The 17,270-nt window shown below is 32.7% G+C and overlaps 5 protein-coding genes and 1 non-coding gene across 8 annotated transcripts; 4 read left to right on the forward strand and 2 right to left on the reverse strand.

The window, feature by feature from the left end:
• The first annotated feature begins 52 nt into the window (after nucleotides 1-52).
• Nucleotides 53-2,677, forward strand: Ica69 (islet cell autoantigen 1-like protein). Of its 3 annotated transcripts, none has more exons than XM_076767151.1 (6): nucleotides 53-158; nucleotides 609-877; nucleotides 982-1,324; nucleotides 1,410-1,685; nucleotides 1,758-2,385; nucleotides 2,538-2,677. In XM_076767151.1, the coding sequence occupies exons 2-6, from the start codon at nucleotides 697-699 to the stop codon at nucleotides 2,655-2,657; spliced, it is 1,548 nt and encodes a 515-aa protein (XP_076623266.1). In that variant the 5' UTR covers nucleotides 53-158; nucleotides 609-696; the 3' UTR covers nucleotides 2,658-2,677. The 3 variants fall into 3 exon arrangements, with proteins under 3 accessions (XP_076623266.1, XP_076623264.1, XP_076623265.1); XM_076767149.1 differs by having other exon boundaries at nucleotides 94-251; XM_076767150.1 differs by having other exon boundaries at nucleotides 102-365.
• On the reverse strand, nucleotides 2,391-14,656 carry LOC143342864 (armadillo repeat-containing protein 8). The gene is made up of 9 exons (XM_076767148.1): nucleotides 14,026-14,656; nucleotides 7,897-8,071; nucleotides 7,696-7,769; nucleotides 6,957-7,407; nucleotides 5,988-6,482; nucleotides 5,635-5,926; nucleotides 4,176-4,699; nucleotides 3,659-3,825; nucleotides 2,391-3,508 (listed from the first exon to the last, which is right to left on the reverse strand). Exons 2-9 carry the CDS (start codon nucleotides 7,921-7,923, stop codon nucleotides 3,472-3,474), a joined length of 2,067 nt encoding a protein of 688 aa, XP_076623263.1. The 5' UTR covers nucleotides 7,924-8,071; nucleotides 14,026-14,656; the 3' UTR covers nucleotides 2,391-3,471.
• Nucleotides 8,349-10,294, forward strand: LOC143342867 (uncharacterized). Its single transcript, XM_076767153.1, has 2 exons — nucleotides 8,349-8,521; nucleotides 8,779-10,294. Exons 1-2 carry the CDS (start codon nucleotides 8,453-8,455, stop codon nucleotides 9,997-9,999), a joined length of 1,290 nt encoding a protein of 429 aa, XP_076623268.1. The 5' UTR covers nucleotides 8,349-8,452; the 3' UTR covers nucleotides 10,000-10,294.
• LOC143342866 (uncharacterized) lies at nucleotides 10,297-12,611 on the forward strand. Its single transcript, XM_076767152.1, has 4 exons — nucleotides 10,297-10,434; nucleotides 10,549-11,639; nucleotides 11,709-11,896; nucleotides 12,040-12,611. Exons 1-4 carry the CDS (start codon nucleotides 10,338-10,340, stop codon nucleotides 12,317-12,319), a joined length of 1,656 nt encoding a protein of 551 aa, XP_076623267.1. The 5' UTR covers nucleotides 10,297-10,337; the 3' UTR covers nucleotides 12,320-12,611.
• Nucleotides 14,655-17,098, forward strand: LOC143342870 (L-xylulose reductase). The gene is made up of 4 exons (XM_076767159.1): nucleotides 14,655-14,784; nucleotides 15,934-16,363; nucleotides 16,523-16,671; nucleotides 16,916-17,098. Exons 1-4 carry the CDS (start codon nucleotides 14,733-14,735, stop codon nucleotides 17,017-17,019), a joined length of 735 nt encoding a protein of 244 aa, XP_076623274.1. The 5' UTR covers nucleotides 14,655-14,732; the 3' UTR covers nucleotides 17,020-17,098.
• LOC143343093 (5S ribosomal RNA) lies at nucleotides 15,661-15,781 on the reverse strand. Its single transcript, XR_013079906.1, has one exon. It is a non-coding gene; the product is annotated as a 5S ribosomal RNA (ribosomal RNA).
• Nucleotides 17,099-17,270: the final 172 nt, after the last annotated feature.

Below are 17,270 nucleotides of genomic sequence, written 5' to 3' on the forward strand. Positions count from 1 at the left end.
GTATATTTAATGTGAATGTATTATTTTTTCGTTTATGAGGTACTGCGAGGGAGGAAGTGAAATAGTCATTTCCCCTAACGTGGCACGAATCTGTGTCATCTAGTGTAGATACAAGCTGTTACGTGCTGTTACCTCGATTTGTCAAATTGACAGCAAAAGTATGTTTCAGTGTTCACGTCAGTATTAAGATCACCAAAATCACTTTTAATTAGTTGTAAAGTAATCATGTGCGTTAAAGAAATACGATATTTGTAAGTCGCTTGTTTTATTGTAAATCGCGTTTAGAAGTCGTTCAAGTTTCTTCTAGCTACAAGCATTAACCATATCTCGCATTTTAAACCAGCGTCTTCCATCATGAACACATAGTAAGTGTTTTGATAATTTCTTCAAAATTATCGTTATCCGAAAAAAGTTTAAATTCGCTAAAATGTTGCGTATAAAATTTAAGTAATGCGTGCGTGTTCATTTATCGCTGATGACAGATAACACCTTTCCACGCATTTAGAACGACGCTATATCTGTTATTGTTTTTATTTTTGTATTTTTTATGAATAATACGTACGAAAGCATTTTGCATAAATGAACCACAATGTGTTTGTGATTTGCAGTAACAGAACTGGACCAGGTATATCAGGAAATGCTTTTGATTGTTGGGTGCAGAGGACCAATGTGCAGGATGATTCTGCCATTACAAAAATGCAACATCAATTCTGGGTTACAAAACAAACCTTATCACAGAAGTTAGGGAAGAAGGAAGACGAATGTATAATAGCATCTGATGCAGAATTAGATGCCAAGCTGGAATTATTCCGTAGCATACAAGAATCCTGCTCTTATTTACAAAGAGTTATTGAGAAATATCAAGAAAGATTATGCAGTAAGTTTAATAATTACAGGAACATTTGGAAATAAGATTTTTCATCTGAGAAATAAAATACACTAAAAGTAACCGATATAAATAATTTACAAAATTTTATGCAGACCTAGCACAGGAGGAAAATGGAATGGGACGATTCCTTAAAGATGCTGGTAAACAGGACAGGACTAGAGCTGGCAAGATGATGTCGGCAGTTGGAAAATCATTATCTTACTCTAGTCAACAAAGACTCGCGTTAAGAGCTCCACTAGGTCGATTGTATCAGGAAGTAGAAACATTTAGACAGAGAGCAATCGAAGATACATTGCAAAATGTTCAAGCGATGGAAAAAGCTCGTACGGAGTACAGAGCGGCACTGTCGTGGATGAAAAACATTTCTCAAGAGTTAGACCCTGACACATCTAAACAATTAGAAAGATTTCGCAAAGTTCAAACGCGTGTCAGACAGTATGTACTATTTGTTATGGTTGTTAATGTTGAAATCTGCATATATGCAAATACTTTTACGTTTATTATATTTTTATTAATGCAGAGGCAAGATGGCATTTGACAATTTAGCCTTAGATTGTCTTCAAAAAGTAGATTTGTTAGCAGCTGCAAGGTGCAACATGTTTAGTCATGCTCTAGTTTTGTACCAAAGCACACTCTTAAATTTCACCAAAAAATCTGCACAAGCATATTCTACAATAGCAAGCAGTTTTAAAGGCTATCAACGGTACGATTTTATGGTTGTAAGAGAACTTGCTGAAACATCGAGTAAATTGGCTCAAGAAACTAGAGGCGACGACGATCCTGACGATAAAGACAAGTGAGTCGTAATTTCAAACAAGTACTAATAATAAAAATGTGACTCTACTAACAGAATTTTTTTTTATTATAGACTACCATTTTTTGACACGGATTATCACGATAACGTAGAGGAAGCCGAAGAAGTGAAACCAACCGCGCGTGGTTCGTTTGAAAATAACGAACGAAATGAAAAATTGTTGGACATCGAATGCGACACAAAGGACATGCTGGAATTAGAAGGATTAGATATAAATTCCAGTTCTTCGAAAAATGGAATCATACTACCCACTTCTAATACAGAGAACAAAGAACATCTTGATCAACTTTTTGACAATCTAGTGTTAGATAACAATATGTCTTATAACAATGAACAATCGGCTAACAACACCAAAGATGGAAATAAATTTAAAATACACAAAAATTTTGAAGAACAAAATATGGGAATGGACATATTTGATAAATCTAACACGAATTTTAATTTGACTAATCTTTCCTCTTTAGAAGTAGAAGATTTAGGGGAACAATCTTTGCAGTCCCTTACATCTGAAAATATGGCATTTCTAAATGATATTCTCAGTGATAAACAAAACATTGGTAACGAGTGGGAAATGTTATCAAATGATACTTTTTTACCACCAAATATTCTAAAACAAAGCTTAGGCGATGCAGCACTCGGTGTTGGGCAAAAAAGCATATCTACTTCTAACACAGATGACAGAGTAAGTAAAAATCAATAATATTTATTCATCATAAAGTATTAGTTCTTTTGTTTTCAATATAATTTTACGGTTTAGAAGAACAATATTTTATAAAAACTAATTGCTTGAGCAACAATATTACTGAAAAGTTTGTATTGCCTTTTTTCCCCTAGAAGAAACATAATACTGGAAAACAAAAGGGTAATTCCTGGTTGGACTTATTCGCAGAACTGGATCCATTAGCTAACAACCCAATGGAAAATCTTCCCAGTGATAGTAATGCATCTGCTTAATTTTTTAAAGCGTTTACATAATATTAGCATGATACATATGATTAGTTGCAATTTATGGCAACAATCGGAAGAGATGAAGAGTTTATTTTTATCAAAGAGGATAATGCTGTAAGCATTATCCATTCCGTACATTTACATTGATATTTCGTACTTATTATTTGAAATTTAACATTCCGAGTTCGTTAGACTTAATTAAAAATAGTTTAAAAAAACGATAAGAATCAAAAGTATTTCAATTTTCGTAAATATCTTTTCAAGCTTCATACCAAAGATGTAAAATTTGATAGTTTGTAAATGTGTGCTAGTCAAATACTTCTTTTAAATACATTAAAAACATTATTTCATGATAATAAATAGAGTTATCAACTTTCCTACACTTGCATTTATGATAAAGTATGCTTATTGAAGTTAAAGTATATCGTATAAATATTTGTAATTTGTTATTACGTCAGTTTTACGACATTTTCAAACAATTTCTTTAATATCATTATATCAAACAGTTTATGTTTAGAAAAACTTGTGAAGCAATTATTATGCACTGCATACTTTTTCGTTTTCATTTTTTTTTCTTTTTCTTTTTTTTTAAATATACAGAAATATTGCATACTGCTTTCTCTTTTAAATAAAATAAATACAACATAAACAGATTACATTATCAGGGACATCATTTTTGTATCTTTTCTATATAAATATAAAACGCTTATGCATTAACAAAGTACAGGATCACAGTGTTAACACCAAAATATAATTGTATTTCAAGTATAAAAGAATTCTAAATCAAAAACCTAATTTGCATCGGTAACGTGTTTGATGTTTAGACATCATAGAATTGTGCCATGGCAGTTCTCACCCTGAAATAAAGCGAATGTACACTAAGAGAAATTTTTATAATGTTATACTGTGCACCAAAAACCTCGCGGAACTATCATTATTTATGATAAATCTTAAGAATTCAAATTTTAAAAAAAGCAATTTTTAAGATAAAAAATTGTTCATCATACTTATCGAATAATTGAAGATCCTTGCTTTGACGTAATTGTTGTAGAATACGATAAAAGCCTAATTCTTTTAAACGTGCTTGCCGCTGCGCAGCTCCAGCTTCCTCCCTCCAGACTAGGTTACACACACAAAAAACTGCCGCGACTTGCAGCTTTACGTTATTATGCATCTGAATTATTATAAAAATTACAAATTCTTGCCGTTGCTTCGACAAAATGTTACTGAATTATAATCAGCATATTAGAGAAATGGTCATAAAAGTACAAAAACATCTGATCATTCACACTAATACAAAATTTATACAAAATATTTGTATTTTGTATTGTTTCTTTTTAAAATGAAATTAAAGTTTGCGTTATTATTTATTTTATATGATCTCACCTATGTTCCCTATTCGTCTTAACTACATATAACAATACTTTGTCATTCCAAATACAAATATTTTTTGTAAATTTTGTATTAGTGTAAAAAATGCTACAAAATAGAATTAAAAATACAAAGGAAAGTATTCTTACGAACCATATAATCTATAAGCTTCTTAAGCACATCTTCATTAGCCATAATATGATCTTTCGCTCGATTGCCGTCGGCCACGTTTGCCAAAATGCAAAGAGCTTGTTCCTTTACATCGGCCGGATGTCTTGGATCTTCCAGAACTAATATAACAGCTTGCATAACGTGTGCAGCATGTTCGCCCATTATGCGATCAATGTGCGCTTTTGTAGAAAGTAAGTTTCGTAACAAACCCAACGTTTTCATTAAAACTGGTATATCTTGATCAGCCAAGAGACAAAAAATTTGATCGGTTCCCAGACAAGATAGAATCTGTAACTTTACTTGTTGTTCAGCTTGAAAAGCCACGTTCATCAAAGCCCAAATTCCATTTAATCGCAACGCTGGCGTACATCGTTTTGTGAGTGAGCACAACAACTCTATTCCACCGGATTCAAGAATCGGTTCTTTGCTTGGACTAAATTCCAATAATAAGTTACATAAAGTACTCGAGGCAACAGTTAATAAATCAACTTCGCTTTCGCCTCTACCTACATGATATAATTACATTAATCATTAATGATACTAAACATTATCAATGAAACGTTACTTAATCATTAACGATCATTAGGATACATGGTTATTTATTTGCTATTTTAAAATCGTGCATCTTGTGTTTCAAAAGAGTACAAAAGTATTAAACATTCTTAGAGGTTTTCAGAACAAAAAAATTGCGTAAAATTAAAAGTAATCTAGAAGGCAGAATATTTTATAATTTTGTTGAAAGTATATTGATCCAATAACACTACTCAACAGGTAAAATTCGTTTTTCCCCTTGCAATATCCACCAAGCAATCTTTGCAGAGTTTCGCGTTACAAAAACAAATTCGATAGTTAGGGATAGAAATACTGGTATTATTTCGATATTGTGTGTCGGGTAATAATAACGAATGAGAGTCATCAAAAATTAAAGTGGACGAATTTTCAGGCTTTTTAGGATAAAGAAGCTGTTAGTTTCATTATTTCTCTGCGTTATCTTTATCTCATTCGAAGATTAACCGTCTGATATTCTATTTCCGCTCATGATAATGGCGAATTTAATGAGATGAAGATTTCTAACAATAAAATTTTCTGAAATAAAGTATATAATATACATAATAAATTCAATATACACTACAATACAATTTTTACTATGTAATTTTTTCTTCAGAAATATCTACAGAAAATAATATTTGTACCAAATTTGTGCCAGATAACAAAACTTTCCGTAAAAATGCAAACGTAAAACTTACGTTTTTTTAAACTAATGAAGAAAAAGCAATGCTGTTTCTCGATTTGAGTTTGCAACAACAAACTCTATAAGGATCGCCCTGCGCATATTGTAAAAGTAAATTTGTTTTGGACACTACAATCAGAACTGATAAGACATATGCGATATACATTTTCTTGTTTAGAAGTGAATGGTAAAAGTAGTATTATATTTTACCCTCCAATCCCTTATCTGCTCCATGTAACAGCTGCATCAGCGGCCTCCAAACGGCATGATCTTGAAAAGTCGTTCGGAGTTGTTGAACGCTTCTAGAGAGAGAATGTAGACATCTGACTGCCGCCAGACGTACGTGAGAGCCTCCAGGATCCTGAAGACCCGACACAACCTGCTCCATAAGACTTTTCGTCTCGATAATACGTTTCCGAATATCTTCGTCGTTGGCACCAAGAGACGCAAATGCTCTGAAGGCAGCTTGTCGCATATCTTGTGTTAGAGTTGCATCTTGTACCTGAAAGCATCAACAATGTCAAACATACAAAACAGATACGTTATTAGAATATTGGACTTACGTGTGGATGAGGTCGTAATAATTCTGCAAGTGTGGGAATTAAATGATTACTGATAGAAGCTAGACGTTGTAATTCGGTATTAACTTCGGTAAGGAAAGCCAAGGTTTCGGCTGCAGCCACTCTTTCGCGAGGCGGACGATCTCTATGACAGAGCCTTACCAAACACGGTAAAGCACGATAGGTAATTCTTGGATCTTTACATAATAGAACTCCAGTTCTATGCATATACGTGACGCATCTCGCAGCTTCAAGTTGAATTAAGGAGCTTTTTTCGCGACCCATTAGTTGCCCTAATGCTACAGGTACAAGTCTACCTTGCATAGAGTTACTCGTGGTCGCTGAAGCTACCATAACACATACCCTGTAATTTTTATAACACATATTCGCTAAGCAAGCCAAAGCTGATAATTGCACGTCAGGTAATGGAGAATCCAATTGCATTGCTAATGTTTCCACCGCGCCTCCCTTGGATAATGCGTTCTGCTCTTCCGTTGTCTAACCAAAAGAATACGAATTAATGTTATAAATTATTGTATCGTACAACGATTATATTTAACCGTTTGAATCCCAAGCAGCGCGATTACATGTCGAAAAGTGCCGACGTATTGTCTCGATAGGTTTAATCGATGGTACGCTTGGATCCTACTTGTAACCTACGTGTACAAAATCATACACATATTAAGTCCTTGTTTTAAATGTTGGGTCATGTTTATCTTGCTTCTTCCTGTTCTAATCATTCTCTTTCTTTGTTAGTCAGTGTTCGAGTCGACTTTTATAAAAAAATACGCAACCCTCTACGAGATAATTTCACTATTGGGTCCCGAATTTGACGAAATTCAACCTTACATTACATATATCGGCTTGGTATTTTTCAATATGAAACGGGAGAAGCTTATTATGTGGCATTATTCGACATGGTTTTCGAAACTGCTCCTCGTACTTCAATGGTTAATTTCACCATTCCTTTACCTTGCATGCTGTAGTTAGAATTGTTGCCACGCAGATTTGACAAGTGACAGACCGATTGGCTAATGACACCAATCTCGGCACCAATGCAGGATCTTGATATATCGAATGAACTAGTGCTGCTGGATGTTGGAATACTGTACGTAAACAACGTAAGCATGCCTCGTTTAACAAATCTGATACTTTTGGTTTTCCTTCTGAATGTGCATCTGAGATAGGTGTGGATAATAAAACCTGAAAAAGCAATGGCACTACACCAAGATCTATGAGTGCCAGTACATGTTGATCCGTTCCTTTAGCCAAAGAACCCAAAGTTACTGCTGACTCGAGTCTTATACGATCTCCAATTGTGCCCGTTGAATCCCCAAGAAGCTGCAATAAGCGAGGTACCACGCCTTGAGCTATTACAGATCCTTTTTGTCTATTACTTCCAATCACAGAATTCTTGAGACAACTGAAAAATGGAAATAAATGGTAATTAGAAGCAATGTACACAATGCCCTGAAGTAAATAGAAATTAATAGAAAAACCCAGCAAAAATAAGTGAATATCAGAATTGTCCCAACAATGTTCCTTTATTAATGGTTTTAATAGAATCTTATGTTATGGTGACTTAACACGTTCACTACAAACAATGTAGATCCGCGTCGTATATAATGTTAAACGTTAATCCATCGAATATATTAAAGAAATAATAACTTTCAGTAGACAAGTTTAGAGGTTAGGCAGAATTCGTACTCACATAATAGCTTCTAAGCATTTTTGGGGATCCGGCGAATACAGTTCATCGATGTAACTTCTCGAGCTCTCCACATCCTGTCATACAATCAGACAGTCATTTATCCCTTCGAATTTTACGATGGGAACAGAAAAATGAATCTTGATTGTCAAAAAGCAGAAGAAAACCGGTAATACGTATACCTTCTCAACGTTGTCGACTTACCATGAATGGCTGCATCACCGAGACCATGCTTCCTCTCTTTCGTTTTTACATAAAGATATTACAACATTCACTCACAAATATCCTGAATTAATCAACCGATCACCACGAGGAATTGTGAAACCGAGTTTGTTTGTTACGTGAACGCTCACCGTTTCATTTGGCAAAATTTTGGGTTCTGAAATAAGTTTTTACCAACATTAGTGTTGCCACCATCATATAATTATTATACCACAAATGCCTAGTAGAATATTAGTTTTTGAATTTCTTTGCACAAACGTGAATATTTCACAAATACGTTACGAATTTATAAATTTGTGGTTATTGTAGGTCGAATTACTTTGTCCTATAAAATATGTATTTTTTACTTCGAAATAGTATTTGCAAAATTTCAAATTCCTTCAATTACGTATGCTATAGTAACCTTTGCGTTGTTACATATTGGTAGTCTTGTATTCTATAAAAGGAGCACGCGCGTTCATTACGAAAAGAGGTCAAATAACCAATAAATCTTATAATTCGATGAAAATACTTGTGTCGGCTAAAAATTTGATCAAACATGATTATAGAATCGCTGGACGATTATTTAGAAACCGTAGCCGGTTGCATATTTGATAATGATAAATTGGTGAGTAGTCTTTCTCAAAATGTATAAACAAAACATTAAATAGAACAAAACTGATTTTTTAATGAGTGTGAAAAAGTTATCGCTAATGTTATCTGCAATACATTATAAAGTTTTGTTCTTACTATAATTAATAATATTTTTTACGTTAATATAATGTAATATGCTAGCTATTTTTATTTTTTAAATGTCAATATTCTCTAAATTATCCCATAAGACAAGTGTTTTTATAATACTAATACTATTTAAAATACCTTTAGGTGACATATAAATGGTTAAGCAAAGAACTAGGGGTCCATGTTAATATTGCAAAGCAGATTTTATGGGAATTTTGGCAACGATACAAAGAAGAAAAGAACTTTGATTGTACTTTTTTATTGATTGGCATCTTACACGACGGTGGTATGCGTGTTGAAGTTTTAAAAGAAAAAGACCTATCAATGGCAAAAGAAAAATTTACCAAAATTATATCCGAACACATTTATAGTCTCCAAAAAATACTTCCAGAGTTACAGATACTTGGACTTGCTGAAAATGGAGACTGTAAATATAGTGCAATTAAATTACTGGAATGTAATGAGCGTAGCGACGAAGAAATGCATATTCTACGTTGGGGTGCTCAACAGACATCAACAGAAATACCATCTGCCCCTCGAGAGAAGGTAGAAACGTTAACCGAATCTATCAAAGAAAAGAAACAAAAGAGTCCAGAGAAGAAATCTGAAATTGCAAAGAAAAATACTCAAAAGAAGGGTTTCAATAATTTTTTTGAAAAAGTTGGCAACAAACAAAAGAGTCCCCCATCGTCGTCGTCCAATGCAAAGAAAACGGAAGTGGATACTTCCAATCAAATACAAAAAACATTGGCTAAGGAAGTTATATCCAAATTACCAGAGAAGGCTGAGAAGAAGGGTGGACTTGATATTTTTTTACAGCAAGGTAAAAATTCCAGAAAAATTGAAAATTCAGTGTCTCTGGAAGTAAAGGAAAACAAGAATTCGACTGTAAAGAAAACTACAGAGAAGAACGTTACATCGGAAAGTAACAATAAGAAAAAGAAAAGTACGCGTGGAAAGAAACGTAATCGAAGCAAGGAAGTCGATATTACTATGAAGAAGCGGAAGCGCATTATGATACAGAGCGATTCCAGTGATACGGAATTGTCTGACGAAGAACAAGAAGAAGCATTGGAAGAACCACCCTCGCCTGAAAAAGTTTCTCCTATAAGAATACGTTCTCCCTCTCCACCGAAGGTCAAGGTCGAAGGTGGTAAACATAAAGTCTTAAAGATGGTAGATAAAACATTTGAGGAAGACGGATATCTTGTAACAAAAAAAGTACATGTTTATGAAAGTTGTTCCGACGATGATTCAGAAATCGTAGAAGTAAAGAAGTCTGTCACGTCTGAACCACACCCAGAATCAAAAGGGAAGAAAAACATTAAACAAACAACTCTGATGAACTTTTTTAAAAAATCGTAGCATACTTTATCGTCTTTTATAACTTATAAAATGTTGTTATCTCAACATTTTACAGTATTGATATATCGTGTATAAAATATGAATAAAAATTATCGTGCACTTATTGAATGTAAACAGTTCGTAGACAGTTATCTTAAGATCGAAATTATTTAGTCGGTTTTAGGTATTAAAATAGATATCATGACGTAGATATAGAATCATACAGTTATCAGATATGTTATCACAAGCAAAGCTAAACTCGTGCTACACCCTACTAAATATGAGTAACAAGTAATCATACTGTGATTGTCAACTGTATTGTACATATAAATTATTGTAACTAAATTATAACTAATACAATGGTTATTTACTTGTGTTTAACTGGATTTTACTTCTTATGCATAATATCCAGTACTGTATGTGACATATGTTTATCATGTTCATGTTCAAGTACATGTAAGTAAAATCATTTCATTTTTATAACTGACTTTTAACTTTTCAAATAAACAAGTATTTGTACAATCATGTTTAAATATTATATACTTGTAAAATAAATTTTACACGTTACAGTAGACAGAGGACCAATAATTGATTGTCATGGAAAAAATTTGGAAAGCAACGACATAATTAATTTTGATTTGTTAATGCTAAATGAAAATGTAACATACAACAAACTTATATTATCAAAAAATGATATAGTTACCTTATCTGAGCATTTAATTAAAAAATTGAAATCTTTCAAGAGCTTAGATTTATCTGAAAATATGATGAAAGAAATACACATAAGGACATATGTAAATCTGAATAATCTTGAAGATTTAAATCTCTCCAAAAATACAATAACAACGTTTGATGACTCATTATTAAAAGTACTTCCTGCATTGTTGTCATTAAATCTAAGTTACAATAATATTGACTTAATAGAGCACATAGCGGATGAAATTGTAACAAAGATTAATATTTTGGATCTCTCACATAATAATATATCCAATTTGCCTAATAAATTTTTCGAGTCATTAACAAATTTACAATATTTGGACCTGTCGTTCAACAGAATTCATTCTTTAGAAGAAAATAGTCTATTGCATTTAAATTCTTTGAAAACCATTTATTTAAATAACAATTTCCTTACTTCATTGCATATGCGAATATTTCCAAAATCTTTAATCGAACTGCACTCTGGATATAATTTAATTACAGACATACTTTATGAATCATCTCAAATCGAAGTACTAAACATAGAATACAATCAAATCTCCAAAATAGACTCAAATTTAACAATACTAGATAATCTACAACATTTAAACGTTAGTGGAAACATATTACAAAACTTTCCAAATATCTTATGTGAAAGTTTGAAAACTTTGGACATATCTCATAATAAGCTAGTTTCTATTCCTGAAACATTATCTGTTAAAAATTTTCCATTGTTGCGTCAACTTAATGTTGGCAAAAATCCTATACAAAATTTAACATTTAGCTCTGATTTAAACTTGAATTTATTCATTGCATCTAATATAAGTATGTTGGAAGTTATCGATAAAGCTACATTTGCAAAATTAAGAGCACCTTCAAAGGAGTGTATCAATCTTATTATATCTAATAACGAAAGGTTATCTTCGATTCACGAAGATGCCTTTGAGCATATAAATTTATGTTCTGTAAGTTTTACAACTTTACTTTATAGTATTATTTTAAAACGAATGAACAATTAATTTTATTGTTACTAGTTGGATTTAAGCAATAATCGAATTGACTATATCGCACAAAAGTTAGTTTCATGCAATACTAGTATTACAGTATGCAGTATTAATTTGCAAGGAAATCCATTTAAATGTAATTGTTCAATGCAATGGATGCTGGATGACATGGTGCCAAAGCTTTATTCCAAACAGCTCAATCTTTTAAATAATTTGAGGTACATATCTTACTAATTGCTAACTGATTAAATTTATTTATTATCTTGCTAAATAAATTGATTATTCAAATTTCAATTATTCTACACGAAAGTATGAAGAAAATGCAGCATTTATTTTAATGTATTTTTCTGTGCCCTGTTAGGTGTGCTTGGCCTCCACAAATAGCAAACATAAGAATGGTACATTGGTATGGATGGAAAGATCGAGTTTTCTGTTCTCATATGTCAGATTTTAATGAAAATCTTACTATGAACATTGCTAACGTATTAGAGAATAATAAAACAGTGACGTTCGATTCTAGTACTGGTTTGCTTGCCGTTTTAGGAACAACCATAGGTGTATTATCAATTCTAATAATACTAGGTATTGTTTGGACACGAAGGTTATACGCGAAAAGGAGAAGAGTCAACCGGAAGTTTTAAAATTCATTGTTTCTTATTGTATTAATTTATTTACCCATCCTGTTTTTTATATTTTCTTTAATTTCAAAATTTAAAAATGTGAGCTTTTCCTTCTAGCTCTCGAACCATAATGAAAAAAAAATTATGAAAAATCATATTACTATTCTTATGTATGAGCGTAGATATATATGTATACACCATACCTTCATTTTACATTTACTATAAAAACATATTACTCATCAATTTAATTTATTTATAAACCATGCTATCAACATTTTGAGGGATGTTTGTATTTAATACAGTTGGAAATGTGTAAAACATTCCTTATATTTATATTGATAAAAAAAACAAAATCATATTCTTGATATAAATTTCCTTCAACTTATTTACAATCAAAGTTTGTTTTTTATTATCCTTCATTCTTTCTCGCCTTACCAAAATCTTGATTATGTATTTTACATTTTTCAGTACACTAACATAATAAATACTTCCATGTTTAAAGTTAAAATGCTTGATTAGTTATTAAGTCTATGAAATACTAAAAAATGTGCATAGATCTGCAAAGGAAAGATCCATTTTAATCTTACTCTCACCAGCATTTTATAAACGAATAAGTTTCCTTAATAATGCAACTTATTTATATATACATTTTCAATATCTTAACACTTATTACAGATTTAAGAAACAGTACTGTAATCCTAATAAACTATAATTTAATAATTGTTTCAATTATATTCAACTTTGTTACATACAATTAAAACCCATTTCAATAGTAATCAGTCTCAAATCTACAACTTAATACTAGAACAAAGGTCTTGCTTTTTAATAGTGTTCAACTATGCAAATAGAAAATTATATTTATAGTGTGTTGTCTAAAATAAAGATATGACATATATGAATGCCATGTATTATAAATGTATACTGGCACAATTATTTCTTTCATTGTATATATCATAAAAATAATTAAAAATTATCTACAATTATTTTCTAGCTTATAAAATTCCAATGCAACATCAGTCTACAATTGAATATAGCAACGGAACGTAATAAAGACTTCAGCAATACCCTTTTATCCTTATCTTATACATAATAAAAAACAATCAGCCATTAATATTTTCCATATTAATTTCTAGAAAATTTCAATTTCCTCCCACTATGTATTATACAAGTAGAATAACCTAAACTCTTGATCACAAACTATTATGTTGTTCTGTGTTCTCAAATTCAACTTCTAATGGAACCCTGTTGCCTATAGCGATGGAGACTATGATCAGCAGCATAGGTAGACGAAAACGTGACTGCCATCCAAGTTTGAGCATAAAGATCAAAGCACGGTGAAATATACCGCCGTTTCCCAAGAAAACTCTCGACACCATTGTTTTCATAATTCGAGTAATCAAGCAAAGAATAATATTGGTCTTTGCTATTGATGTTGAAGGACTTGTTTCTTAACTGTTTGACAGTTAACTAACGTTACGGCTATCTTGAAACAACTCGTTAAATACATCGATCTAACCTGTATAAAATTATTTATTTGTTACTCGTATCACAAATACTTTGCATTATTCTATCATAGATTGTCAAACTCAATAAACACGAGTCTGTGCAAGTTATTTTCGAAATTCTCGTTCACCGTTCTTAATTACGTGAATTAACGTTATAATCGAGAATGATTAGAACTCGTGAAACAAAATTAAACAATAATAATAATGAATTAAATATCATACTCTACTTTTTGGAGTTATTCGTAGATGAAACTGTTGCTTCGTTGAGGTTAAATTTTATAAGACCTCAGAATATTTGTCGATGCAAATATTTGATAAAGACGAAACTTCTGAAGTATTCAACGACATTTATCCTCTTCAGCGATCAACACTGATAGAAAAATAAAGTAACAAACCTCTTAACGAATTTGACAGGTATGACACCTGAGGTATCTATCTATATACAATTCGCTATCGTTAATTTACAGTATCGATACGTAATCGATTACATTCGATACGACTTTTTAAACCTTAAAATTTTTAAATGAAGGGCGTGAAACTTTTCACGAATTTTCTCGGGAAAACGTCGTTATTCCACGTAACAGCTTGTTTAACTATACGTAGTATTAAATGTAGAAATGTTTACAAAACGTTTAAAAACCTTAAAGTCCTGCTAAACAGTAAGAAATTGGAAAAATTTTGATTTTTGTTTAAAATGAAATAAAAATGGAACAGACTAGATTTCTGACGATTAATATCGTTTGAACTAATTCGAATAAACGCGGCAGACTTGTCTTGTCCGATTGGTTATAAAACCAGTTGTCATGATCAGAACCGGTATCAATGTGTGTAACACCACGTAACACTGACGGTGGCCTTTGGTGGGGTCAGACAGAGTAAACATATTTAACAAGCAACATTTCGAAGTAGCTAGTAATACGTTCGTAACTATGAACATCGACTTCAAGGGTAAACGCATTCTTGTAACAGGAGCCGGACGAGGTAAGATATATAGTTAGCATACACACCATGTAAATTGCTTTAAACTCTACATTTCATAAATTTGTTTGTAATAGAAACCTGAATGAGATACGTAAACCGATAATGTCCTCAAACGTTTGTTCAATTTTATATTCTACCTATGTACAATCTAAATGAAACGAGAACGCCTATTTGTTGAGAATTTGAATTGAGCCAATCAGCGCCGATTATTCTTCGCATTTTAATTTCTAGGCATACATCAGGATAATACTTGAATCAACAAACTTTATCTTGACATGTAACCTTGATTAAGAGCGCTGTTTTATATCAACAAATATTGCGTCTATGGAAAGAATAATGTCAAATTTATACCTTTGCCCTGAAAGGTCAACTGTACCACTGATAAGACTGATAAACGTAATTTCTTCGATTCGAGGTTTGAATTTAAAGATTCGAAATAAAAAATGATATATAAATTATGATCGATTCGCTAATAGGACATTTTTCTAAGATTACCGATATTTTTTGTTACTTCCTGATAACGTTTGGCCGTCATACTGGTACTGGTGATACTGATTTAAATGCGCCCCTGAAAAAAATTTCATAAAAACTTGATAAATTTCAAGATATTTTCTTTTGGGGGATTTAAGACAAGGCATCTGCACAACTAATTTACTTCTAAAGCTAGAATAGAATATTTTAGGCAGAAATAGTCTGATTTTATGAGGGTCATAGTGTAGCAACGTTTTTTTGATTCCAAATATAAGTAAAAGGGATATTTCAAGTTGATTATTTCTTTCAAGTTCAAGATTAATGACACTTAATCATTTACATTGGCCAAATACACTCTATTTGAAACAATTTACGAAAAAAAAAATGAAAAAAAGAAAAAGAAAATGCCAACAACAACGCGGTGTTCCCAGGCGGTCACCCATCCAAGTACTAACCGCGCCCAACGCTACTTAACTTCGGTGATCGGACGAGAACCGGTGAATTGAAACGTGGAATGGTCGTTGGCTACAATATTAATTTACGTCTTGAATAAAACGGTACAAAATGTATTTGTATATTATAAACTCGATACTACTGCTTTTTAAACCTATTACATAGCAGTTGTAATTCATACGAAGGACTTGCCCGTTTAATAAATATAACGTTAATAAATTATAGGCATCGGCAAGAGTTTGGCCCTCCGTCTCTCCAAGTATAAGGGCCAAGTAATAGCACTATGCAAAACGAAGGAGAACTTGGAAACTCTCTATAAAGAAGATCCAAGTATTCAGTCTCTCTGCGTGGATCTTCTTGACTGGAATGCCACCAAGAAAGCTATTCAAAGCGTTCTGCCCATCGATCTCTTGGTGAACAATGCCGGCGTGGCGCGCCTCGAGCCCTTCTTGAAAGCTACCGAGGAAGACTTCGATCTGACATTCGCTGTAAACGTCAAGGCCATCCTGAATGTCTCTCAGGTGGTCGCCAAGGACATGATCCAAAGAAAAGTTGGCGGTAGTATCGTTAATATATCTTCCCAGGCAAGCCATGCTGCCTTGAAGGACCACGCTGTCTACTGCTCGTCCAAAGGAGCTGTAGACATGCTGTCCAAGTGAGTAACTAATCTCCAGACAATACAACTAAATTAAATATTGACAATGCTCGAGCACTCAACTTATTTAGTCTTCTAGGATGCCCTATGATATATGGTTCTTTTTTTTCTTTTTTAAGAAACGTTCCACTTTTTGTACATTATGAACAAATTTTACAGAACAATGGCTCTAGAGCTTGGTCCGCACAATATCCGAGTGAACACTGTGAATCCTACGGTAATTATGACAGAAATGGGAAAACTAGGCTGGAGCGAACCGCAAAAAGCACAAGAAATGCTGAGAAAAATACCGCTAGGTCGATTCGGTGGTAAGCGTTCAGCTTTAAATCTTATTGTCATGTATGAAATGATGTGTTTAGCGAAACTGCATGGATTAGTCAGCGATTTTCTCGAGCTTTCGAACAGTAAATCAATTGTACACGATGGAAGATTCACGTTCAGTTTTGAGAAAGTCTATCAAAATCAGTGACTAACCAGCTGTCCTACGTTTATCAATAATCTTCAGAATGGTCATATTTCATGGTAATATTAATTAGCGTATTCTATTTGCAGAAGTGGACGAAGTGGTGGATGCGGTTGTGTACCTTCTAAGCGATCACAGTTCCATGATTAACGGAGTTGCTTTGCCCATAGACGGTGGATTCTTGGCGACGTAAATGCGCCTCGACGCGTAACAATTGTACAATTATCGTTACCTTGGACCAAATATCAAAAACAATGTTGCGGAGGAATATAAAAATATGCAATTCTTGTTAAAATTTTTTGCAATTTTTTCCGAGTACTACACCAAACTATTAATTTTAACATCTTTGATCAGCTGAGCTTATCATTCTATCATTACTATTCTTGAACCATTAGGTTTAGGGCACAAGTACCTCAATAGTTTATCGTAGAGATTAAAAAACTG

This window comes from Colletes latitarsis, chromosome 6 (genome assembly GCF_051014445.1).
Source record: "Colletes latitarsis isolate SP2378_abdomen chromosome 6, iyColLati1, whole genome shotgun sequence".
Lineage (NCBI taxonomy): Eukaryota > Metazoa > Arthropoda > Insecta > Hymenoptera > Colletidae > Colletes > Colletes latitarsis.